This window comes from Anopheles merus, chromosome 2L (genome assembly GCF_017562075.2).
Source record: "Anopheles merus strain MAF chromosome 2L, AmerM5.1, whole genome shotgun sequence".
Lineage (NCBI taxonomy): Eukaryota > Metazoa > Arthropoda > Insecta > Diptera > Culicidae > Anopheles > Anopheles merus.
In genome coordinates this window covers 40657091-40683481 of record NC_054083.1, presented here as the reverse complement: position 1 = coordinate 40683481, position 26391 = coordinate 40657091, and the positions used below count along the sequence as shown (strand labels likewise).

The window sequence follows — 26391 nt, the reverse complement described above, 5'->3', positions numbered from 1 at the left end:
GATTTGAATTCAAGGTTAAAAATAAAACATTTTCCCCTCCCTGCGCTGCTTTTTGGCCTCCATGATCTCAGTCTCTCCCTCTCTCTCTCTCTCTCTCTCTCTCTCTCTCTCTCTCTCTCTCTCTCTTACTATTGGGTGCACTAATCCTTCACCCAGTAGTCCCTTCGTTGGGTTCGGCGAGAAGAAGTGGTACGATAAAATTCACGATCACCACCGGGGGGGCCGAGCAGCAGCAGCAGGCGGAAACGATCGTGTTAGGGCAGAGGCGATCGCTCCATGGGGTGTGAGAGTGAGCAAAAAAAAAAAAAAAAGATAAAAAGCAACACCAGCCGCAGGAACGGTAACGAGCAGCATATTGATCGCACATGCTCTGATGCGCTCGTGTGGAAAACTGCGTTAAAACATCCATCCCTTAGCGGCGAGCTGGGTTTTGGATGCCGACGCTAATTAATGATCGTTCGGTAGCATCTCGCCGGTGATGCGTGCGTACTGATTCAGCTAATTGTTTGACCGAGCAAAAGGAGCGATAATTTCGGGTAAAGTTGTACAAAATATAACTAATTTTTTACCCCTCAACACTGGTTGGAGCAGGAAAAATCGCCCCCCCAACCAATGCAGCAGTAGCTTATTTTTAAACACTTTTGCACTCACACAAACCAAACGGATGAGGGTAGCCGTAAGCAGGGCGGTGCTTTGTTTCTCTTCCTTTTTTTGTTACACCTTTGCCTTACTGCCCTCTCCCTCCCCCCCCTCTCTTCAGATCAGCGGAATGATATTGTGCGTTTGGCGCACTCTCATTATTTCGGCTTGCGCTTCATTCCACCATCCACCGCACTAAACGTATCTTTCTCCCGCAACGCCGGTCCAAGCTGGAAACGACGGTAAACTATTTTGAGATTTTCCCGGAACATCATCATCATCATCATTTCGGGAAGCTCCTGCCGGCGGGCGTTGTTTTGCGGGTGGCGCAAAAAGAAAAATCTCCACAATTGGAAAATCTGCGAGAGGAAAGGTGGGATGAAAGCAAGGGAATGTGTAGCTATCCTCTATCGTGTATCGATAATGGTCAACAACAGCGACGATTGGAACCACCAGCCCCTTGTGCCTTGGAGCTGTTATTTGTAGCCGAATTTCTCCACCCGATTGCTGTTTTGGTGGAACGAAGAAATTACTTCGCGAATTGAGCGAAAAAAAGAGAGAGAGGAGAAAAACCAAACAATTTTCCCACCGTTGAGGAAGATCTGCGGTACGTGTGTGTGTGTTTTGATGGCGGTTTTTGGCTAGTCTGTGCCAACATAATCAAACACAGCATTGTTGTGTGGTGAAAGTAAACCATTCCATCGCCGGCCACCAGCAACCGTACGTAGCTGCTTCTTGGTTGTTAGTTTTGCTTTGAGCGATCCTCACATCCACAGCTTCGTTTGACACGCTTTTCCGATAACGTGGAGCAGAGAGAGAGAGAGAGAGAGAGAGAGAAAAAACCGGCGTCTGTTTGTTAGTTCGGGTTGCCTTGCGAACCGTTAATTACCCGGGCGTCGTGGAGCTGCTAAACAGTCAACAGTGTGGCCAATCGAAGGGAGGGGGTTGTTGTAAGCATAAGCAGCTGGGAGGATTCAATTTCCAACGCCTGTGTACCGTACCGTGCCGAGAGCACTTGTTGGAGCTGCATATTGGGCGAGGGGAGCCGATGTAAACAATCTTGAAGTTGATGAAGTTTGGGAAGGATAGCTTAAAACATTTAAAGAGAGTTTGGTTGAGATTTTACCTCTTTTTAAATCGAAACATAACATTGTATTTGATTGTGTTTGTTTTCGTTTTATGCTGACCACTTGACGTACAATCGAGCTCAATTTTTTGGTACGATTCGTGACTGCAACTTTGTACCCTGTTTTATAAACCCACCATACCACCCAACCTCGTCGATTCTCTCGGTTTCAATAGCCCCCTTACATTTGATTCTATGCTCAACAATTATAATCGCTCAGGGAGAAGGGGAGTCAGTTGCAGACCCGGAGTGGATGTCGACAGAACAGCAACTTTGTGACGCATTGGACGTTCGAGGTGTGAATTGAACTGACATGCTGCGTTCTCGAGTAGCATCAGCATCATCAGCAGCAGCAGCACCAGACGATTGATTGATCGTATAAAAGCGATACACGAACGTATGAACTAGTGATGGGTAAAGTTGGCGAAAATCCGTATTCGACTCCGATCCGGAGTTGTTCAGAGTCGTCCGGAGTCGTCTGGAATCGCCCGGTGTCGCCCGGAGTTGGAGTCGTCCGGAGAAGCCCGGGGTCGCCTGGAGTCGTTCGGAGTTGGGGTCGTCCAGAGTGGTCCGCAGTCATCCCGAGTCGTCTGGAGTCGTCCGAAGTTGTCTGGAGTCATTCAAAGTCATCCGGAGTCCTCTGGAATCCTCTGGAGTCGTTCGGAGTCGTCCGAAGTCGTCCGAAGTCGTCTGGAGTCATTCAAAGTCGTCCGGAGTCGTCTGGAATCTTCCGGAGTTGTTTGGAGTCGTCCAGAGTCGTCCAGAGCCGTCCGAAGTTGTCTGGAGTCATTCAAGTCATCTGGAGTTCTCCGGACTCCTCCAAAGTTGTTCGGAGTCGTCCGGAGTCGTTCGGAGATGTCGGAAATCGCCCGGAGTCTGAGTCGTCCTCAGTCGGCCATCAAAACAAAGGTCATCAAAACAACTTCATACAAAGAAGTGTAAAGTGAAAGACAAAAAGCACAACGAAATGAAATGCCTGTTCACAAGCACATTGCAACGGACGGCTCCAGTTGACTCCGACCAACTACGATCGCCTCTGGACGACTCTGGATGACTTCGCCTCTGGTCCGGACTCCGAACTCCGGACGACGCTGACTCCGGAACAACTTCGGACGACTCCGACCTAGACTACTGCGACTCCGGACGGCTCCGGACGACTCCGTATCTGGGTGGAACTAGTGGTTCTTATTTTGTCGGAATCGGACTAACACTAGTCGGAGTCGGATCGAAATCATGTGTGCGCTCCACAGAGCACATCACTAGTACGAACGCTTTCGATACACACTCACGCATCGCGTTCCATCCAGCTAAGTGCCAAACATAGCAACAAGCTGTAGAGAGAGAGCGTGTAATTAAATTGTATCGCACGAAACCGAAATCAAACGTAACGAATGTGGCGATGCTTTACCCGATTATGGGATGCTTTTTATCGTCGCTGTTGTGATATTAGATTTTGATGAGCTGCTGTAGCATTTAAGCTGGGGCATGCTAGAATGGCCGTGCTGTGAGAACATTTTCCTTCTTTCAAAATGAGGACAGGAGAGGATTCCATCGTTTCTATCTACCACTAGCATGCATAGCTCACAAATCATATCCTTCCAAATAGAACGCAACACTCTTGGCTGCCAACTGGGTGGTGCTTCACTTACGTCATTTTCTAAAATTTAGGAGGTAGTTCTGTTCCCGTCCATCCGATTCCCCTCTGTACATCTTGCCGAATGGTTTGACAACACACACACACGACCCGACCATACGAAAGCAGCTAAATTTGGCAACATAATGCCTACGCTGCTGCTCTCTCCAGCTTTTGGGGCCGCTTGCCCATAATTGGAGCAGATTTTGTGGCGGGATGCATTTTATCACCGACACGAGATGAGTGCCCGGGCATCGTTTGGTACGTTTGATTCATGTTCACTGCCCACACCACACACAATACAACACTTGTTGTCGTTGTCGTCGTCGTCGTCGAGGATAATCGGATTGTCGTTTGGGAGGTGGGTATGATTTTAGCACGCCTCAAACTAAGTGTGTTCTCTGTGATGGAGCAGCAAAGAGTAGGATGTGCTGGCTGACGTTTCATATCGGCAAAATCCGGGCTAGGTTGAACATGGAGCAGTATTCAATCGCAGAAACTTAGAAATAGTTTGAAACAAAGCCGACGTACACGCTTGTGCTGTTTTGCAGCTTGGCAGGACAAACAGCATTCCAATGCGACTGTGGAAAGACACGCTCATCATCTCTTCGACAACGGGTTCAACTCGGTGTCACAACAACAGCAGCCAGGAAAGAAAAAAAAGGGTGCTGCAATTCCAATTGCTGAATGGAAATTGCATCCAATTTCATTAGCATGCGTCCTTGGGGTTTTTAATGCCCACGTCGGCGTTGATGAAGCGCGAAATGTACTCTGTCCCCAATTCCCCGGTCCGGCGCTGATGATGATGGTGATGATGATGAAATGGCACTCTGTAAACATAGGGCCACCGGCAGGGGGAACACCCTCTCGTTCTGACTGATTAATGGCGAATTCGATTCGGAGACAGACCTGGCAGGCATACATCAATACCCCTACCGTGCGCGTTGTGCATAATTGTTTCGTCCTGGCGCGTAATAGACGCCGTCGCCGTCGGCCGTGTCCGGCTGCATTCGGTTCTAATTTCCGGCCCCATCCATAATGTATTGGGACGGTGGCTCTCCCAATGATTGCATGATGGAGTGAGGGGTCAGGTTAATGGCGGGTAGCAGCTGGGTGGCGCGATTTGGGCTGTCGTGATGGACAATGGACGGGCGGATGGACCGTGACTAATTTAGAAGGTGGTTTGTGGATCATGCTGTACATTACCGCAAACAATTGAAATAATTACCTTGCTGTTATCGTTGCATTCTGTACGAGAATGATAATAACTGTCGTTGGCAGGAAATATGGACTGCCGTTTTAGATAGCAAGTAGATAAAAAGGTTTTTTTAATTATGCCTTTTAAAAATGCAACAAACGCGAACGCTTGTAGTTAAGATTGCAAGCAGCAAATTGCTAAGAGTAAAAAATACGCCTGAAACTATGCAAATTGCATGCATTATTACGCTCTTCGGTTTCGTTTCATACGCTTGCTCCTAGGATAGTTTATCTTGTTCTGTCTTTCTCTTTTTTATCAATTTAAATAACGTTTGCTTTAAAAAATGGTGGCTGGCTGTAGAATTTATTTCCATAAACATCCTTTAAAGGGTTAATATTTCAGCTTTCTTGTAAATAGCGGACGAAGACATGCGTGTAGGCTTGTTTAAAGTTTATGTTTTATCAAAAACACCTCAGTTTTTGCAATAAAATTGTTGGAGTGAGCGCTTTTGCATCTTGTGGGTCCATAAAAATTCATAAAAATGGGACGCAGCTGGGGGATATAGGATTGGCGTTCGCAGGATAGGGGTGTCATATGGAGATTCCGCCGAAATTAGCCTAAAATGATCGTCATTGAGCGGCAAGCAATGCTGCTGTGAAACCAGTGGACTCGACTTCTACTTCTTGATATCTTTTATTCATGTTTTTCGAGGTACTTGTTCACTGTTTGACCAGTTGCATCGACCTCCTCCCGGTCAAGCGAACGTACCTTTGTAGCGACTTTTCCCACGGTCTTCATCTTCAGTTTCCTTTGGCAGTCTCAAGTCGCTCAGGGACGTTGGCCATTCGAAACCAAGCTTACTTTTGATGGTTTGATTGTTGTCTGATAGTGCGAAGATGTTGTAGATGCCGAAACAGGCTTATAAGACGTTCACAAACTGGCGCACGGTGTTCGTTTTAGACGTTACGCTGTGTCGTTCGTTGATAGTGCACGCTTCTGAACGAAGTTGCTTCACTGTTTGGCTGCTGTCTCAGCTTATAGTGGGTCAAGATAAATGCACGAAAAATCCACGATTTTTGTCCATTTCTTTATATGTAAACGTTGCAATACGTTGGTGTAGGTGAGCCGTTTCTTTAATAATGATGTTTACAAATTTCAAGCCAAGCTCAGACAATTTTGTTCCTACAAAGTACCAGTGTCACGTCCGATGTTGAAAAAAGCAGGCAAAGTGCGTGCAGCATAAAGCAAAACCCACCGTGTACCACGCACTACTTTGCCTGTTTGTCCGATGGAATGCAATTTCTCTTTATTGCTTATCAGCATTCACCTCAGCCCTAGGGTCGCCGCACACTCGCGCTGTGTCGTTTTGGTAATGCTGCCCATAATCCAACGCCTTGCGGGTGCTGTTGCCCCTCGTCCGACAGTGTACAATGCTAATAAGCCATAAAAATATGTTTAAACATTTCCCTCATGGGCCCGGGCCCCGCGTACTACGGCATGGCGAGAATCGGAATTCCCCCCCCCCACACCAAGCTAAGCGGTTATGCGACAACGGCGGTGCAGTCCATGTGAGGCCTAGAGCAGACAGCAGGACCGTTTGGTCTGTTTGGTGGTGTCTGTTTGGTGGTGTAATCCTCTGATTAGTTAGTGAGGCAGAGTGAGCCGTTCGGGCCATTGAATGGAGGAGAGTGGGACAGGCGGAACACCAAACGGAAGGTGTCTGATTTCGGTAATGGGTGATTGTTTGGTGACCGGCATACTGATGATCCGGCTGGCATAAGGAGCCGGTGACTGACGCTTCCGGTCATGAGTCCAGCCCGACATCCGACTACAGTTCTTTTCTTGTTTTGCTTTCGGTTAAGGACACGGTCACGGTGGGAACGTTCTGATTTGTTGTTGCTTCTGCTGCCATATGCCATATACCATTATGGATGGAAGGTTTGTTTCGGGAGGTCACACACAGCCCAACGAACCGCGTATATTTATAGACACGAGTAAAGACTCATTCGGCATATCTTTGCCGCTGGGCGCATAAAATTAGCATAAAATTTGAACCTGCCTGCGTTTTGGGGAGGTTTTGAACTTTCCTGTATCATCGTATTGAAGAGGATCTCTGCACATATACAGGGTGGGTCCCGATGATGGACGCATTTTATGGGGGCGCGGGGTGAATTATAATCTCGGCTAAGCGTAAAGGCACTCTCCGGCCTGTCAGCTATTTAACCCCTTAACCTAAACCGGTAACCTGTTGTGTTGTTGCGGATAATGTTGGTGGTGTTAGCGCTTGCGGAAGCCGAAACGGGAGTTGTTGTTGATAAATTCTGCACATATAATTTCCTGCCGGCACCGGATGGATTGTTTTTGGGTGTCGGGAGTGTCGGGGGACAAGGGGCAGATTGGTTTTGCATAAATTAAAATCACTCACGAGCAGTCGGGGGGGGGGGGGGGGGGGGGGAGGAGGAGGGACAGCAGCAGCAGCATGTTGGAATTTAATTGGAAAATGTCACCAAATGCTCTGGATGCTCTGGAGCAGCAGCAGCAGCAGGCAGCTGATGATGGGGTTCTGTGTTGCGTTGCGTGTGTTTGTTTGGCGTTTGTGGAGATGGATGGTAGTGTACGAGTGTGTTCCAATTTTCCGCAAGCACACACTCACACACACACGGTTTTGATTATCACGGATGAACAAAAAGCAAAAAAACCCTCACTACTCCTTCCTATGTTTACCGATTGATTTAAATGAAGTCTCCTGTCCATTAGATTTGGCCTGCGAGAGTTGGGGAGAATTTGCATAATTTTGGGGGAACTGACGGAAGCAATTAAATCACTCTCTCTCTCTCTCTCTCTCTCTCTCTCTCTCTCTCTCTCTCTCTCTCTCTCTCTCAATATGGATGCGGCGATGATTGCGGTGGGCAGCTTAAATTGCATATTTTGAATTTAATTCATCATTGTGGGCAAGAAATTTCGCAATTAATTTGTGCCTGTCAAGTACACACGTTCTCACCAGCAATGAAACTTCAATGCGTTCTTCTAGTAGTTCTATTTTCTTTCCCTTTTTTTAGGCCAAGATTGCCTCACTGGACACCAAATCTCTGGCATTAAACACGATTGGCAGTGGCGATTTATTTTATCGCTCTCGTGCTCGAAGCACACAACCGTTTTTACTTGCCGTTTTTTGGCGGGCAAAACGCGCGCCACCCAATGCATTGGGTGCTGTGTTGTGCCGCGGGTTAACTGCTGGGCTCCCCAGGCACAGGCGGACAAGAAAGAAACCCAAAAAAAAAAACAACCTTCCACCGGTTCGGTTTCGGGGACAGAATGTCTGGGACTGGCGAAACGTTTGCCAAAATATCGCCCATTCTGGCAGCCCTTACGGCGGAGAGAAGGCTCCATCGAAGCCAACAACACCAACGTTGCGCTGCTTTCCGTCGCTTTCTCGGTAAATCAGCGCAATAAACCACACACACACACACACGAACGTTAAAGGGAAAAATTTCTTTTCCCCTCTTTGCTCTTTGACCTTAGCATAAGGTTTGACCTCTCGCACTTCCTCTCTTTGGTGGCGCTCCATATCCATCCCAACCAAAAAAAGAAGAAGGTGGTTTTAGTGGTGGTGCGCGATTAGGCGTGTTCGATTGACCTTCCTCAGGCGAACCTTCAACCTTTTTTTTGTGTGTGTGTGCCATAGCACCCGTTGCTTCTCCAAACAAATTTCCACCTGTGCAACTAGCAAGTGGTGGCAGGACGAAAAATCGTTAAAATATACTCTTAGCCCCCTCTTTGGGTCAAAAATGGTTCGAAGGTCGATGGGGAGAGCGCTAGATTTAACGATTGATAAATGGAAATTTCTTGCGCGGCAGCCACGTTTTTGCGTATTAATTTTTTTTGCTTTATCGTACTCTCTCCACATACGTGCGCGTGTGCGTGTGTGTGTGTCGGTGGTTGGCATATGTTGCGCACGTGGGCTGTATATTTTTGCGCTACCGCGAGTGTGCTATCGATTGGCAAACTCCTCCCGGTGCCTGACAGCAGCTCTAATGACCACGTGGTAAACATGGGATGGGGTAAAATACTCATCCACAACAACGGCCACAATTGCCACAATCATAAAAAAGCCCTCCCGAACAGCAAACCATGGTAATAGAAATGCCAAACTCCTCCTCTGTGCCACGAAGTTCAATAGGACAGCGCATATTTTACATCGCATGTGGGGGGGGGGGGGGGAGCTGGGAGGAGTAAATGATAACGAAGACGCGCGTATGTGTCGATCGTAGGAGGCGGCTTGTTTGCAGTAGTGCCAGTAGTGCCGTGTACCGGGTGGGGGGCACACATGTGATGGCGATACGGTTGCAAAGTTTTTCCGCGGCGTGGCATGCTTCATAATTCAACCGGAAGGTGGAAAGTTCATCGTTTGGCGTCGTAAAAGTACGCTGCAGACGAAGGTAGAGAAGGTTGGCGCAAGGTGCTCGATTGGGTACGTAATGTAGATAAACATGAGGAACTACAAATCAATTGCAGCGACCGTTGATATAGAGAATCGTTTTTTCTGTTGTATTTTTGTATAAAATAGAATTTTATAATTGAAAGGCAAAAGCATTTATTTAAGTTATTAAATATAAAAGGGAAATATACAGTTCAATACCACGAGATGACTTCTGATTGGTTGAACAAGGGTTTTAAAAATTAAATATGCCAGCTGGCAAGTTGTTTTACCTTTACACGTCAACAAAAAAAAAAGGCGTAAATAAATGACAAAGTGTTTCACTTGAGCAACTGTTCATACCCGTTGCTTGAAATGTGTGTATTTGTTGTACCACTTGGATAGAGATGGAGAACACCTCTCCCTGTCATTGGGCGGTTCTATTTGATTCTAAGAACTGCAGTTTAATTATACACACGGTGGATAGGGTGAGTGCAGCAGCTTGTCTGCAAGTTCTAAACCGGTCCCCTCCCAACTGCCAAGACTAGTGATGGGTACTGTTGGCAAAAAATCGGAGACGAAAGGTAGATTCGCACAGTATTATCTGGAGTCGTTCCAAACCTTCTGGAGTCGCCCGAAGTCGTACGGATTTGTTCGGAGTCGGAGTCGTGTGGAGTCGTTTAGAGTTATTTGGAGACTTCTGAAGTCGTTCAGAGTCATTTGGAGTCGTCCAAAGCCGTCTGAAGTTGTTTGGAGTCTGTCGGAGTCGCTCGGTTATGAAGTCGTCGGGAGTCTTCCGAAGTCACCCAGAGTCGTCTGGAGTCGTCTGGAATCGTCCGGAGTCGTCCTCAGTTGTCTGGAATCGTTTGGAGTCCGCCAGAGTCGTCCAGAGTCGTCCCGAGTCGTCCGGAGTTGGAGTCGTCCAGAGTCGTCTGAAGTCGTCCAAAGCCGTCTGGAGTCGTCGGGAGTCTTTCGAAGTCGTCCGAAGTCCGCCGGAGTCAAAGGCCTGTATACGAAGTGTAAAGCAAAGGACAAAAAACACAACGAAATGTAATGCCTGTTTACAAGATTGCACCGGACTACGGACGACTCCAGGTGACTCCGGACGTCTCCGAGCAACTACGATTCCGGAAGAATCCGACTCCGGCCGAATCTAATAGATCCCATTTAGCCTGAGTCCGAATAGGTGGAATCGGATCGGAATCGTGGGTGCGCTCCAGTGAGCACATCACTACCCAAGACACCCTAATTGCCACGACACATGTGGTGCGGTTTTGCTGTGTTCCCACTAAACCCACGAAGACAAAGAACTCTCCCAAGCCGTGTGGACTTACATTTGAATTACACACTCTGGCGGAGGTCCCATGTGGGAGTCCGTCCCGGACAGTAGGAACATGTGTGTATGTGTGGATTAGTGTTGCAGTTTGATGCAGCAGCTGCAGCTGTTCTTTGTTTTAGCTATTCGCGTTCATTTTTTTTGCATTAGGGGAAACTCTACCTCAATCCGCAGAACTACCAATCCCCCCTATCGATGAGTTGCTGCGGGACCAACAATGTTGCACCTAACTCTCGGTGTTTGCGCACCACTCCGCACACACTAATCAATGCAAATTTTATGCCACCCGAAGATCACGATCATCGCAGCAAAGGTTTTTCCTGTCTCGCTTCCTATGTAAAGTGAGTTTGTTTGTTTTCCATCCCAATCCCATCCATCATCGTTGCGTGCGAGCGGTTGGAAAACCTCAAGGAGATTGGCGGTTGTGTGCTGTGAGTGTGTGTGTGTGTGTGTGTGTGTGTGTGTGTGTGTGTGTGTGTGTGTGTGTGTGTGTGTGTTTGTCTTTTCCATTGCATTTGCATACTTTTACTCTCGGAAGAGTAGCTTCACGGGTTTGCTGCCTGTTCTGCCAAGTGCAACATTTCCGAGCGAGCGGCGACGTGGGGGCCAATGTGTCGGCAATTAATGCATTAGTGCAGTGTGTTTGTGTGTACGCGGTTTTCCGGTAAAACTGCATTAGCGTGAGGTGCAGTGATTGTGGAGAGGGGGGGGGGGGGGCATCAGCATCGCGGTTCCCACGCGTGAGGAGCAAAAAAAATGGTCTATTTCTGCGCATTTTATGCACAACTAATAAATGTATAAAAACGAACGCCTTTAACACACGCTTCTACGAATCATTGCGCATGAATGTGGCTTATCCATCGGCTTAAGCTTTCCGTTCGAGTGCAGTTTGTTTTGCTTTATTTATTCTACTAGAACTCCGCAGCACTGCGAGGGGGTGTCGTTGTATTGCTTTCAAGCGCAGTTCTATTATTTCCGCTTTTATTACTGCTTCATTTCAATTTAATACGGCACACATTATTTATTGCCCGTTGTATTGTTTTTGTTTTCCTGTTTTGCATATTTCAACGCTTCATCCACACACAGTGACACAGTGTGCCTGCCCGGCCGATAACCGTAATTGCAATCCAATTATCGAAATCACATCCAAGCCCAAGCACCCCCGGAAGAGCACTTTGCGCGAGTTAATGGAATTGGTAGAGCAGAGCAGGACGAGCACAAAAAAGTAAAAAAAAAAAAATCACTAGCCACACAAACGATAAAAACAGCTTGAAAGTAATCGATTGCCACTCTAATTGACTGCAGTAAAACCCGCCGTCCATTTGAAAGGGCGAAAAGCTTTTGTTATTTGCTGCTGCGAAAGGAAATGCAATTTTACGTGCCATTTGGCGGCGCAGTGGCTTTTGTTTTTTTGTTTTGTTTCTTTTTTTGTTGTAAAGCACGGGCGTGGTTCGATTCCCATCCGGTTTGGGTTTGGTTTGAAAATAGATCTGGCGAAGTTCAATACGGTTGCGTAGGATCTTTGCGCCTACTAGATTCACCAATGCTCTCGCTCAACACGTGCTGTGCTATACAGAGAGAGATCCACCACGTGCTTTGCCTACGAGAGGCTAATCAGACGATGATATTGTTACCCTTTGCAATCAGTGCGCCGCGTACATTGTAAGCTGTACTTTCTTCGGGCTCCGTTTTAATACGCTACTCTCTCCGCTACGGCAAACGGGACACTTTAGAGGTTACGACCACAATTACCTTCCTATGCCCCAGGAGCACCCGAGCGCTTACCGTGCTTTGTTTGTGTCTTGCGCCATCTTGCCTCAGTATATACTACAGACAAACCATTTTTTTTTAAAGGAGTAAAACATGTGCTTTGCTATTTTCAACGTACATGCATCCTTCTGCTTCTGCAAAATGTGTCATTACAGTGAGGTTTTTTTTTTCTTTTGCATTCTATTTCAAAGACCCTCACAGCAGGAGGGCAAAAAAGGGACGACGACGACGCTCAAGACTGCCCCCTTTTCGTGCCTGAAGCGAAAGGGACAAGGTTGTTGCATTCTTTTCTGTGCTTCGGCACATTGTTTGCGGTCCATTAGCGTGCATTCTCTCGTGCTGCTCGTGGCGAAGGACGTAACGTTGTGGACGCCCCACAGGAAGCCACCCGCACCGGGGGGGGGATTGGATGCAAATGAGAGAAATGGGTGGGGCCACATACTGGTTCCATCGTACCGCGTGCGTACGAAGGGACTGTACGTTAAAGAAATTACAAACACAGTTTTTCCCCCTGTTTTTCAATATTGCACACAGGCGCTTGACTGCAGGAAATAGGTAACCGTCGTTGGTCGTTGCAGGGGGGGTTTGTTTCCATCAGCGTTCGCAAAAAAGGATCGCGAAGGGCGGAAAACGGACGGAGTTGAAAAATGATGAGTCAATGGTGCCACTCGGTGGGTGGTAAGCGCAAATGTAAGGCAGCATTAAACGATGGGTTAATGGGTTTGAACGTTTGATTTTTTTACGCAAGACTGCAGACATTGAATTCAAGAAAAAAATGCTCCTTCAATATGACGATATGAACTAATTTAATAACGTTCCCTAGTAAACGTTGGTGCATATACATATGTATTCATGTTGAGCATGAAAAATGCATCCTTGCCAACCCCCCCCCCCCCCCCCCCAGTTTCACTTTGTTTGGGAGCAGGAGGGTAAAATGCTCCTCCGTCCGTGCGTTTGGCGTGCGGAGAAAATGTTGTGACTATTCTAACCCTTTTCCCACATTGCTTTGTATCGGACTGTGTGTGTGTGTTTTTCTTGTTTTTCTTTGCTAGCCGTTAGCCTTGGTAGCCTTTTTTCTCCTCCTCCTCCTCCAGTTTCCTGTGGCCTCCCGCTCTCAATTCGGGCACTGTGCGAGGGTCGGGACGTTTCGTGAGCAACTCTTTCTTTGTTGTTTCCTACATTTCTGCTTTCACAAACAGACCAAACCAAAGGCGATATTGTCGGCGAAAGAACAAGAAACAGCACCGGAAGTGCCACCGCCATCGTTTGCGAGAGACGACCAGCGTTGGTGATTAGACCGACCGGGACGCAACTGGGACTGCTTGCCAACTGCACACAAGCAATATACTTATATTGTTTGAATGAACTTCCTGTTCGCGTGTTGTTATCGCCTGCCTGTACTCTACGCTTTAATTGATTCTTGAACCAAAAGGCTTATCACTTGCCAAGTGCTGGTTGAAGCATCTCAATGCCTTAACGTATGGAGAAATAATGGCAACTGGAGGCAATGGAGAGAGTCGCCAACATTACTTGCGCTGGCGCGCTACTGTATGACCTTTTCGGGGAGGAGGCTTTTTTGTCTGTGTGTGTGTGTGTATAGTGCCTTTCTCCTTATGCTCTATCGCTTCATATGACAGTGGCATCATATTTCCCTCCCCTAAGACAGGTCACTTACTGCCACCGTATTGTTATTGTCTTCTGCTCCGTTGTCCAGGCCCCTTGGCGCTATCGTCCTTGCGCGGACCCCTCGCTCCCGGCTAAGAGCTAACGAACAGCCCCGGGTCCACAAATTATAGCTATCGTGCGGTGTATCCGTACCGTGCCGAGCGATAAAAAAAGAACCTGCCGCCTCCCCGCCCGAAGAAGAATCAATTGAATGGGACGGGCTTTGGCGCCGGAAACCCCCTCAGTATGTACACCACCGTCATCGTCATTCGCGTCGTTGCGACATCATCACCATCATGGCCATTGCAGACGGCGGCGAGACATGTCGAGTGAAAATCCCCCCATCCCATCCTTGTGGTCGTCGTATGGGAGTTCCCTATACTGTCCTTGGGGGACGAGGAGGAGGGGGTAGGAAAGGTACATGGCAGTCGAGAGAGAGAGAGAGAGAGGGACGCAAACTTACCGCAAACAAAAACCGACTGCTTAGTCCTTTGCAAAAATACGAAAGCCCTATAATTGTGGGCTCATAATTGACCGGTTTGTGTTGGTGTGCGACTGTCTGGACGGGAAAAAGCGAGGGGGAAATCCTTTATGCATCGGTGCATTATGTGTGTGTGTGTGTGTGTGTGTGTGCGTTGAACGTTCTTTGGGGCACGTATGCACGCAACTTTAGTGCGCGAGGGCAATCTGTCTGTCGCAAGCAAAAATCGGATACGCCGTTTTTAAGACGCTATCCCTACAGAGGGCGCCACAAGGAACGGTTAAAGGTTAAATTATAGGTGCGCTTACAATTGAGTTACGGCTCAGGGCGGGGAGTTTGGATGTTATTAAACACTAAACACAGTGCTTGGAGGTGGAAAATTGCATGCCATGTTTTGGTTCGGTTAGTTAGGTAGAAGTAATTATTCTCTATTAAAACACAATAATTGCCCCCGCTCTTGCACCCTCTTTTCGCTGTTCAGTTTAATGTCAGCGCTAAATAGAACAAAACTCCCTTTTGATAGATGGTTGGCTATGCTGTAAAGGGAAACTCATGCTGCATTGTGCAAAGGGAGCACCACACTGTTCCTTTGTGTGTGTGTGTCGTAAGCTCTGTAGTGCACTGTAGTGCACTTTTCTTCTGCGTGGTGGTGAAGGAGTCGAATGCCGCGCACTCGGAATACTTCCCGGATTTCAAAAAACTTCGCCCGCGCTGCTGGGCCGTTCATTACCATATACGCGCGCTTGTCTCAATGGGTTCACGGGCAGAGCCGCATGCATCCGGGACTGGTGTATCCTGCGCAGGCACTCCTTTTCAAGCAAAACCCCTCGGCTGCGACTCTTTCTCTCGGTCTCTCTCTCTTATCCACAGAGCATAATTGCTGCGGGTTCAATTAAGTAATTGCGGAGGGGCTCGTTCTGTGGCCTGGATACTCCTTCCCTCGTCACACACACGCCTTGCTTTAGCGTGCCCCCTTGATGAAAGTGCCTGTTTGAAAGTGAATATTGGAACATTATTCTACCGGGGGAGTAGGACAACATGCAAGAAGGGACGAGTTCCAGAAGAAGAAAAAAAAACGGGAACGGTTTGGGGGAAGAACTGACGCTCGCGCAACCAAGTAAATGGCAGTCGTATCTTGCACCACCACGGGTTTGGTGCGCTATTGTTTCCGTCGCCCCTCGGTGTGTTTGAATAGAGCTGCAGCACGGCACGGTTACGAGAGGGTAGCACATACACACACGCACAGAGCTGCAGGAAAATCCTTGTCCTGTCAGTGGCAGTGTAGTCGTCTCGACGTGCCTGCCCACGAGGGCTGAAAGTTTTGCCTTTGTTTTACACTCCCGGGCAGGGCAGGGACACAGCACTCGGGAGCCTGGGGATGTGGTGTTTCCCTTGCCGAGGAAACGAGCGAGACACTTGATCCATTTCAGGGCAATCGATAGTGCTGCATATGATTGATTTTTCTTCAAACTGTGTCACCAACGCGACACGCGGGAGGGACGGGCGATGATGCAGATGATGACGGTGCAGCCCCAGGAAGATGGTTTGCTTGCCACACAAGCGTCGATGAGTTCTATTTTTGTAGGACTTCTCATTAAAAAGTAAACACTAATTGGTACTTGATGAGCCCTAGGGTAGGGTTCTCTGTGCTGTATAGCCTTATACAATGGTGCGATGAATTTATAGGGCAATCTCTTCACAAAAGAGTAGAACTATTCTAACGTTAATTAGAAATAACGCCATGCTGGTTCAAAAATGATAGTAATTCAAGTATATATCGCTCACTTGCACCTCGATAAGTTTCTAAATCCTTTCGTATTCTCTCCTTTTTTTAGGAAATCAAAAAATGCGTCCACCCGCAAGGCGTCGCTGATAATACGATCATGTTGGAGCGCCGGCCAGGACCAGTGCTTGGCGCGCTGGCTTGTCTGATGCTCATGCTGACGATATGGCAGATCTCACCGCGCGAGCTCGAGCAAAAGCTCCCGTACGATAGCGATGACGAGAGCAGCTACAACGCCATCGATGCACTGCCACCAGGCGTCGTCGGTTACGCAGGCAGAGAGCTCAACAGCCATGGTGGCACCAGTGGCACATATCTGACCAATCAAACATCGCCCGGCTGGCTGGTGGCGGCTGCCGTTGCCGCCGTTGCTGAGTCTCCGGTCGGTACGCGCGACACCGTCACACCGAGCAGAGTGCGATGGAGCGGCCGGGGCAGGGTGCGTGGCCGAGAGGAGGAGACGGAGCTAGTATCGCTGGAAGCACCAACGGTTGGCAGCAGCGGTAGCAGCAGCAGCAGCAGTAGTAGCAGCAGTAGTACACAGTCAACAGCATCGTTAACATTAGCTAGTTCGTGGGGAGGAGACACGTTGCCAAATGATGACTACACTAGTCTGATCGATCTGAAGAACTTTAAGTTCACCATCAACCACGATTACTGCGGGACGGGGACGGCGGGCAGCAGGAGAAGACGTAGCCTTAAGCGTGCCGATGCCTTATGGGGTACGCGTTCGCCGGGGAGCGGCGGTGCGTCGGCACCGCTAGTGCTGGTGCTGATCCACTCGGCCCCGGACAATCTGGCCAAGCGCAACACGATCCGGGCGACGTGGGGCCAGCCGGAGGCGCGGGCTCGTCTGATCTTTCTTATGGGCGCAGTGGGCAGTGCCGCCGCACAGCGCGCTATCGAGCGGGAGTCCCGCCTGCACGATGACATTGTGCAGGGCAACTTCGTCGATGCGTACCGCAACATGACGTACAAGCACGTGATGGCGCTGAAGTGGTTCGCGTATCACTGCCCGGGCGCACAGTACGTGCTCAAGACGGACGACGATGTGTTCATCAACACGCCGATCCTGTACAATGCGCTGCAGCGGGTGGTGCCGCAGCGCAACCTGCTGCTCTGCCAGCTGGTGACGAAGCTGAGCGTCAAGCGGACGCACCGGTCGAAGTGGTTCGTCAGCTGGCGCGAGTACCCGAACCGGTACTATCCGCCGCATTGTCCCGGGTACTCGATCCTCTACTCGCCCGATGTGGCGTGGCAGCTGTACCGGGAGGCGCAGCGGCAGCCATTCTTCTGGATCGACGATGTGCACATTACCGGCACGGTGGCACAGCAGGTGAACGTCACCATCACGCCGATGGATGGGCTGTATCTGGACAGTGAGGCCAAGAGCGATCTGCTCGGTCACCGGGTGGACGCAGGCCGGGCGGTGTTCTTCTTTACCAACCCGAACCTGTCGCTGGATGAGATCGATAGGCTGTGGGAAGCGGTTCGTCCTCGGCGATAGCAAGCACAGGGTTGACGGGGAAGAGACAACAATCCCGCGTACTGCTTGTGATAAGACCCACGAGGGTTGCGTCATGAGCAAATGGATGTTACTTCTGCCTCTTAGTCGTCTCCATGTGTTAGTCGCCTTTTCTTTGAATCTTTGTTTTACTTCGTTATTTACTTTTTTATGTAGTGAGTTATCGTTTTCCTTTTTACTGTCGCAATTTTGTTGTACATGATTTTCTTATAAGCTGTAAAGTTTTTTGTGGCTATCTCGAGTCTTTCTTAGTGAATTATTTTCTCTTTTTTAAAGCGATCCTCAACTATCGGCCCTTCTTTCACTGTCGTAAAACATACATTTGCTCATGTACGCATTCAAGACGAGATGAAAGTACACGAAAGAACCGCAACCATGTTGTGCATGCTAGGCCGTGTAGTGACAGCATCTAAACCAAAACCAGTAATGGATAGTGTGGGCAGCAGATCGAAGATAAACCCCCGCATAGAGATACTTCTTTGAATTAGTTAACGCAACCGAACGCTCAAAGATCTTAATAGGAGAGATAGTTAAAACTCACTATGTATGTATAATATTTAGAGAATAATTGAAAGCCATATATATATATATATATATATATATATTTGTAAACCGTAAGACTCGCACAGCTATAGCTAGGGAAAGGATACGTGCGCGTTCCGGACGCAAGACAGACTGTGTGATTAACTATAAGCAGAAACGGTGTGCACAAAAAACAAATAGGAACAATTACTACTTAGCAACAAAGAGTGTCGACTGTTTAGAAAAGCTAGGCCTGTAGCATGAAACCCTTAATGCTGTACGGTGTTCGATGCGAATTGATTATGCTCACTCTGCGAACAATCGTCCGTTGGAAGGTTCTTAGTAGCACAATGCATTGCTAGGGAAAACAACGTTAACATGAAACACGACCATCAGCTCACTAGCATAACAGTGGAACCAAATTATGGAAAACTATTTTCAAGAAGCAAGCGTCCTGTGTTGTACATAAACAAAGTCAATCCGAGAGCTTCGTTCTGTTGTTGTTGTTTTGTGATTTTTGTGATAAGTGGCAGGATTAGGTTTTATTGTGCAAGGCTGTATTATTTTAAAAGCGCACTTACCTGCAAACGGAATTGAGAATGTCGTAGCGTTTCGGGAGCCTACTGTATTGGCCTAACTATTCCACTATTTGCTTAGTTTTTTTTGGTACGAGGAGCAGAATGTCAATTTAAATGAAAATGGATGTTTTATGTTTAAGTAATCTTTTGGTGTAAGCTTTTGAAGTGTTTTTTGTTTCAAAACCTAAGAACTTGAAGGAGTAAACGACTAAGTGTAGAGCAGGAAGCACGACCGATTATTAGGATGCACTACACGGGTAGCAGAAATGAAAATCAAACACATAATTCAATCTGATTCTCCTGTTCCAGTTTTCTTCTCAAGTAATACAACTCATGCTAGGCTCCAAGCTCACCGTTTCCGTAGCTTAATGTTAATAGGCGCCTGGAAAGGTGCGATTGCGCTAAAACACGACAAAAAACTTATATATGTAGATAAGCAGGATAGGTTTCCGGCAGTTTTTCTATTCCATTTCCTTCTTTCCAGCGAGAACTGAGTACAATCTAAATTCTACAAAATAAAATAAAAACCATGCGCGTTTACTCGCCCTTTCTGAAAAGAGTAACTGCTCTAGACCGAGCGTTTTGCAGCGCACGAAGTAGGACGAAGTAAAAATCTTCCAAACGTTGTTTCGTAGCATTTCGATTCTCTAGCGCTAAAGTAAACGTATCGCCGTACGCACTATCCGGACACTGGACATAGCAGTGACGTAGGGAGTCTGTAAGGAGTGGAGGTCAGGAACGGTGATGAGAAATCTTTATTCTGTACGTTTTTCCATTAAAACTAATCAGAAGGTTTATATGGGGCGAGCCCCTGTGTACCGTTTCTAGCAGTCTTGTAGAAAAAATCTTAGCGATCCTGTTCCCCTAATTCGTGTTGCAATATTATTCGTTTTCGAAATGCGAACTAAAAGAGAGATAGACAGAGAGAGAGAGAGAGAGTCGGAAGCAAGGGAATATGTTGTCATTCTAAACAAACAAAACAAGAGCAAATTTATCTAAAACAAAATAAGAAATTAACTAATCGTTAACGTAGCTAGACAAAATCCTCTATTTCTTGTTAGTGTAGCAAAAAGAGGAGCGCGGTCGAAGAGAAGCGGAAAGAGTGTAGTAAAACGAAAACGATATTTAAATTGAGTGGAAAACATTTTTTGGCCCCGGTGGGCAACAACTGTGAAGATGTTGATATATTTTAAAGTGTTTATCGCGCAAATAGGTGGGCAAAATAAATGGCTGACGGATCTATAGAATATTGAACAGGGACTGAGCAGCAGCAGACAAAAGAAGATCACCCCCGGAACTGTAATCTCCTTTTTTTGCAATGTGTAACGACGAGTGGTTGCAGAGTAAAGAGCAAATCTGAAGAAAAGTAAATGCGAGCAAAGGTAATGCTGTTGGTTCATGTTTGTATTTTATTTTTCCTGTTTGTGTTTGCAGTTGTACGATAGAAGTGGGTGATGTATCACAAAAAAGTCTCTTTATTTCTTATCATGCTTCACACAGCGCAATGCCTAATTGCTGACGTGATTCAGCAGACGAAGTATAGTAAACAGTACTCGAAATGAACAAATGTGCACTCTGAAGGGGACCGGACGCCCTTTCTCTTTATGGTGATTTTTCAAACCCTCGAAACTGGAACAATATTACGATGTACGTTATGATGGCGGCAAATACCTGTAAAGAGATAAGAGCGTCTGCTAATCAAAAGTGCAAGGGCGGTTGTTTTTTTCGCACTGTGGCGGCCATACGTTATAGAATATCTGCAAATTTATTTCAAAAAGCCCACAAGCGGTTATCTTCGGGGATTCCATCATCAGCTTCAGATTGACGAGGTCATAGAAGTCCTGTGTAAAACAGAAAAAAGCTTGAAACAGGTATGTACTGGCCATTTCACACAACGATTTACCTTCTGATCTCGAGATTGTCGTTTAAGATTTGTGTATTGCATCGATTTCAGTGCATCCTTAAGCTCTGCTTCCTGCAATGAGATACAATGAAACAAATCTCTCAGCAACTCAAATGTTTTAAATTCAATCAACTAATTTTCATCTTTCGTTACAGCAAATCTTCATCTGTTTCCCGACCTGCAACACCCACCTTGATCTCAACGTAATCATAGTAATAGGTTAAAATGAAGAACAAGGTAAGGTTTATCACGAGCTGAGCAACATTCGCTATTAGTTGGAAAATGTGTCTCTGCTCTACGACGATGAGATACGCATGAATCGAGCACGCCACGAACGTCTGCAGTATGAGAGCGAGCAGATGCAGACCAAACGTTTTCGATAGATGCTTTTTAAAGGTTGTAAGATCTTCGAAAGCTTGAAACACAACAGCCACCGTAGTTGGATCGCTACGGTCAAGTAAGTTTGCTAAAATTCGATAACGCTGTATCATGTACAGTGCGAAATAGAGTAGAAACAGCTTCTGCAGGTCCATGGACAGCTCGACCAGCAGGTTAGCGTGCAGCACTAGGTAAAGCTCGTAGGAAAGATTGTACCGGAACTGCAGATACAAGTACATCAGGAAAAAAGATCCTCGCAAGAGAATAATGACACCGGTGAGCATTTTCAGCAGCGTGTGTCGTACCGCAAAACGATTCCTCATCAATGTGCAAACCCGTTGCATCGTGTGGTCGATTGTGATCGCTTCTTTGACGATCACGATCACCTTCAAGCTGTGCTGATACATCCCACTCAGGATCGTGTACATAATGTCAGCGTTGATGAAATACTTCAACAGATGGACGATTTCTGTCACCGAGCTAATCATTTGGCGAAAGTCGGTCAATGTGCGCTTCAAGCCAATGAAGGAAACAATCGAAACCGTGGCAAGCAGAACAATGATGTTTCTTAGCGCATTTTTGCGCCGTACGGTCGGCCCTTTGGGCGTTTGGTCTACGTAAACAAGGGAAATGAAGAGGTGGTTGAATAGGTTGAGTATTTTTAAGTGATTCATGGGAATGGTCGGACAACGTTTTGCGCGGTACAAGGTTCTGCTTGCTACTGCGGGGAAAAGCAATCACGTTGCTGTTGTGCGAGTACTATCAACGTGCTGTCAATGCATATTTAACAATGTTGATCTTACATAGCTTTTAGCTATCGAATGAATATTTTGTGATGCGGTATGCATACTTTGTGGCGTATACTCACACGCTACCCAAACCGACGTTAACGTGCAGGTGTTCTTAAGCATTAGCTTGACTTCGCTTCGGCAGCATAATAGTTGAATTTAAAGGATAAAAATGATCCTCCGTTTATGATAAGGGTGAACCAGTTCATGAAACTATCCTTATAACTATACCCAGCGTGTATTAGATAGTAACTCATGTATGCCTTGATGGCATAGGTGGCTTGATCGACATGCAACAGCTACGACATTTGCCTGCCATGTACTGTCAGAGCCGTACATGTAGCCTCTTACAAAGACTGTATGAATGTGAAAGCAGAGAATAACTGCAAGCACAACGACGTTAAGATAGATCTGCACTTTTAACACCAATAGACCGTATCGCCGTTCAGCACTGCAGCTCAATTGGTCACGCAACGAAACGGGTGAAGGGTACCGTTTGAAACATTGCATCGAAAATCTCGCTATAGTATTATGAGATGATAAAACAAAACAAACTACAAGCAATGTTGTTAGTACGGAAGTGTTGAGAAGGAGATTTCTGTTGTGGAAGATAGGAAGCTTTAGCAAATTAGCAAATGATTGAACCAGTTTAAGAACGTTAACTGATGTATGTTATACTGTTACTAAAGGTGAACTACAGGCGGTCCCCGAGATACACGGATACACATTTCTGCGTCGAATCGAAAGGCGAATCTCATGATTTGCAGCCAAAATATCACTAATTATCACTAAGCCTCTGGCAGAAACAGAAATTGATGATTGTTTAGTGTGTTTGAATTGTTAATGGTAGTGAAATGATTCTTCATTTTCTTCTCTAAATCAGCAATATTCATCGATAGATAAACTGGCAATCCTGAAGTATTACATCAACGAATATAAATTGATTTAGTGGACAATTGTGTGTGCTTGTGGGTGTGTACTTACCTTCACCTTCACGAGATCGTGCGCGTATGTGAACATGAAAAAGGTGGCAGCGTACACAGTAAGGGTAGCTACGTTCAGTAGTGCATCCACCAAGCTGAGCCCCATTTCATAAACATAGAATATAGTGTACGTTTCAACGACACATGTAATCAAAATATCTAACACATGAAGAACATTCATCACCCGAAATGTGGATGTAGCACGCTGCTTGAAGTATTCCAACTCGTCCCAGAAAACGATCGCCGCTCGAAGCAGATGAAATTCTACACGCTTGTTTTTTACAAACCCCACCAACTCATCTAAATGATGGGCGATAACCAGGGCCCAACATTGAATGTACATGCGATGCATAAGGGTAAGGATTTCTAGTGCAACCAGTGCACATACGTTGAGAAAGAAGTATTCCTTTTGTGTTGCTACAATTTCCCACCAGGTGATACAATGTCCCATTAAAGCAGCAGTAAGTAAGATGATGATGCTGCCCACTTGAATCCAATATATTTGCAACGTTTTTCGCCTGGCTGTCATTGGATGGAACTTGGCGTGTTTGTGCTGGAGAATGTTCAATGCAATGTTGTTATCGTTTATAAGTTTATGCCTGCTCAACCATACCCACAGTGTTAGGGGTATCATCACTAAAAACCTCGTAATATAGAGAATAATAGAGCTTGCTCCGATGACACTTAACAGTGAGGTTTGCATAAATTCCACGATAACCGCAACGGCACTAACGACACTACACGTCGCCAACACGATTAGTAGCGTTACATTACGGAAGACATTTTTGTGCTGGAATTCGTAACGATTGCACAGGCTGTCGAAGTGAAGATAAGTGGGCGACACGAAACAGTAGTTGAAGATGTTAAGAAACTGCAGCTCGTGCATCGTGTGTGCTGCGGGTGCTACTAGTGCGCCAACGGAAGAGGGCGTTGTTTAATCACTCAAACAAGGAACATAAACTCATTCCGTTGACACCGACCAAAACGAAAGGGATGCCATCATTTGGTTTCGTGAAAGGATGACTATTTGTTGATCGAATTAATGAACTTATGCATGCTAGATCAGTACTAATTGCTTGTGAAATATCACTAAGCACAACGCAATTTACTATAATGTACTAATCAATAATTAGTAAATTAACAGAAATCGATGTGTCAACATGCCATCATAGAAGATTGAATCAAAAAAGCAATCGTTTAGTAATTAAGTAAACAATTGCCATCACTTACCTTTACCTCAACGAGATCGTGCGCGTATGCGAACAAGAAACAGGCACCAGTATACAGGACAAGTATGACTATACTCAACAGGGCACCCAGCAGGTTAAATCCAAATTCATAAAAATAGATTATAGCGTAGCTTTCGGTGGCACACGTTATCAAAATATCTAACAGATGAAGTACATTCATCAACCCGAACGTAGATGCGACTCGTTGTTTGAAGTATGTCAAGTCGTCCCAGAGTGCGATCACTGTTCGAAGTGATCCTAACTGTAACTGCTCGCTTTTAGTAATCCACACCAACTCCTCTAGGTAAAGGCTGATGAGTAAGGTCCAGCATTGAGCATACATGAGATGCATTAGAGAGAGAAAGATCATTACCACAAGCGCTAATAAGTTGAACAAGTAGTAACCGAATAAGTGTCCTTTGCTAGGCGATACGATACTCCACAAGGTGTAAGATTGAACAACCGAACCAACCAACAGTATGACGACAATGCAGCCGATCTGAACCCAGTATAGTTGCAATGTCTTTCGCTTTCGCCTTTGATCGGCGAGTTTCGGCATTTGAAACAGTCGTTTATCCTTTTCCTGAACAATGCTCAACGCAAAAGCGCAATCATGCTTCAACCTACCCCTGTACAGCAATAACCACAGTATGTGTGGCACCAACACTAGAAACCGCATCATGTAGAGCAGGATGGTGGTAGTTGTCATTACACTTGCTAGATTGTTTCGCAAAACTTCCAACATGAGAAAAGTGGCACAACTGAAACTACACGTAACGAGCACGGCTAACAGCGTTACCATCCAGTACACATTTCTGCACTGGAATTCGTAACGATTGGTCAGGCTATCGAAGTGAAGATAAGTGGGTGAAACAAAGCAGTAGTTGAAGATGTTAAGGAACTGCAGCTCATGCATTGTGCTTGTTGGAGCTAACTGATCGTGACTGAACAGGATGCGCTGGAATATTCCAATACAATGCCCCTAAACTCATGAAAAGGATTAAGTTGGAGCAGACGATGACGGGTTAATTATTAATGTTCTCTTAATACTACATGATTGACGGCATTTATGGTACAAACAACCTCCGGCTATCCTAGCACGTTCTCGAAGGATGTTTGAAACAACAGTTTGATGGACTTACCTTCACTTCAACGCGATCGTGCGCGAACGCGAATATGAAAAAGGTGGCCGCGTACATGGTTAGGGTAATTATGTCGAGAAATGCTCCCAGTAAACCGAAGCCCATTTCCCAGGTACTGAATATGACGTACGTTTCAACGGCACACTTTACCAGCGCATCCAGCGCATGAAGAACATTCATGACGCCGAACGTGGCTATGGTACGTTGCTTGTAGTGTTCCAAATCGTCCCAGATGGTGTTCACCGTTTGAAGCATATCGGGTTCGTCTGGTTCGTGTTTAACGCGGCACGCTAACTCATTGAAATGATCGGCGATCACTAAGGCTAAGCATTGCGTGTACATAAGATGCATTAGCGATACAAAATCCAGGATAATGTATGCACTTAAGTTGAGGATGTAGTAGAGCTTTTGTTTTGCTATAAATTTCCACCATATGTAGACATCACCGACCACGGCAGCAATCAGTAGGATGACGATCGTGCCGACCTGTATCCAATAAAGAAGGCATCTACTATTTCGCTTGGTTGGATTTTGGAATTGCTGCTTAGACTTGTCTTGTAAAAGATTCAAAGCAATCGTACAGTCTTCCAATAGTTTATGCCTGTACAGCCACATCCACAGTGTCAGTGGTATTACAACTGATAGCCGCATAATGCAGATAATAATGTTGCATGCTCCCATCACACTGTCGAGCGTGTCGTGCATAAATTCTAACACCATCACAGTGGCACCAATGCAATTAACCGCGACGAGCACGATCAACAGCGTTACGTTCCAGCAGACATTTCTGAGGCGGAAATCGTAACGATTGTTCTCGATATCGAACGACAGGTAGGTGGGCGAAACGAAACAGTAATTGAAAACGTTCAGAAACTGTAGCTCATCCATTCTGCTTGCCGAGCAGGGTCGTTACTAAAAAGAGAGCGTTGGTGTAGTGCGAAATGCGTGAAACGATCCAGCACTCTTACTGCTGGATAGTTAATGAGATCTGAATAATTGAGCAGCATTTGAGGAGTGGAGTGGTTGACTCTTCACCCAACCGTTGACTTACCTTTACGTTGACGAGGTTGTGAGAGTACGTGTAAATTAAAAACGACACACCGTACGTAAGCGCGGAGACGAGATTCATAGCAACGTAGTGTACCCCCAGACCAATATCGATGACGTGTAAAACAATGTACGCCTCAACGGAGCACGTTACAAAAATGTTCAGCAAGTGTAGCAGCTGCATTAGCCCAAAGATGGAGCTACACTTGCGCTTAAAGCTTTCCAGATCACTCCCGAGAGCCATGACG

General features: G+C 46.4%; 1 protein-coding gene across 8 annotated transcripts in view; it reads left to right on the top strand.

Moving 5' to 3' along the window:
* Window positions 1–20059, top strand: part of LOC121592145 (lactosylceramide 1,3-N-acetyl-beta-D-glucosaminyltransferase A) — a 32501-nt gene extending 12442 nt beyond the window's left edge. For 7 of the 8 annotated variants that reach the window (XM_041913503.1, XM_041913499.1, XM_041913502.1 and 4 more), the window contains one exon: window positions 16101–20059. In XM_041913503.1, the coding sequence (XP_041769437.1) occupies window positions 16101–17555 (1455 nt within the window). In that variant the 3' untranslated portion in view covers window positions 17556–20059. Of the gene's footprint in view, window positions 1–8846; window positions 9068–16100 lie in introns of those variants that run through there. The other variant, XM_041913507.1, reaches the window with a different exon arrangement.
* Window positions 20060–26391: the final 6332 nt, after the last annotated feature.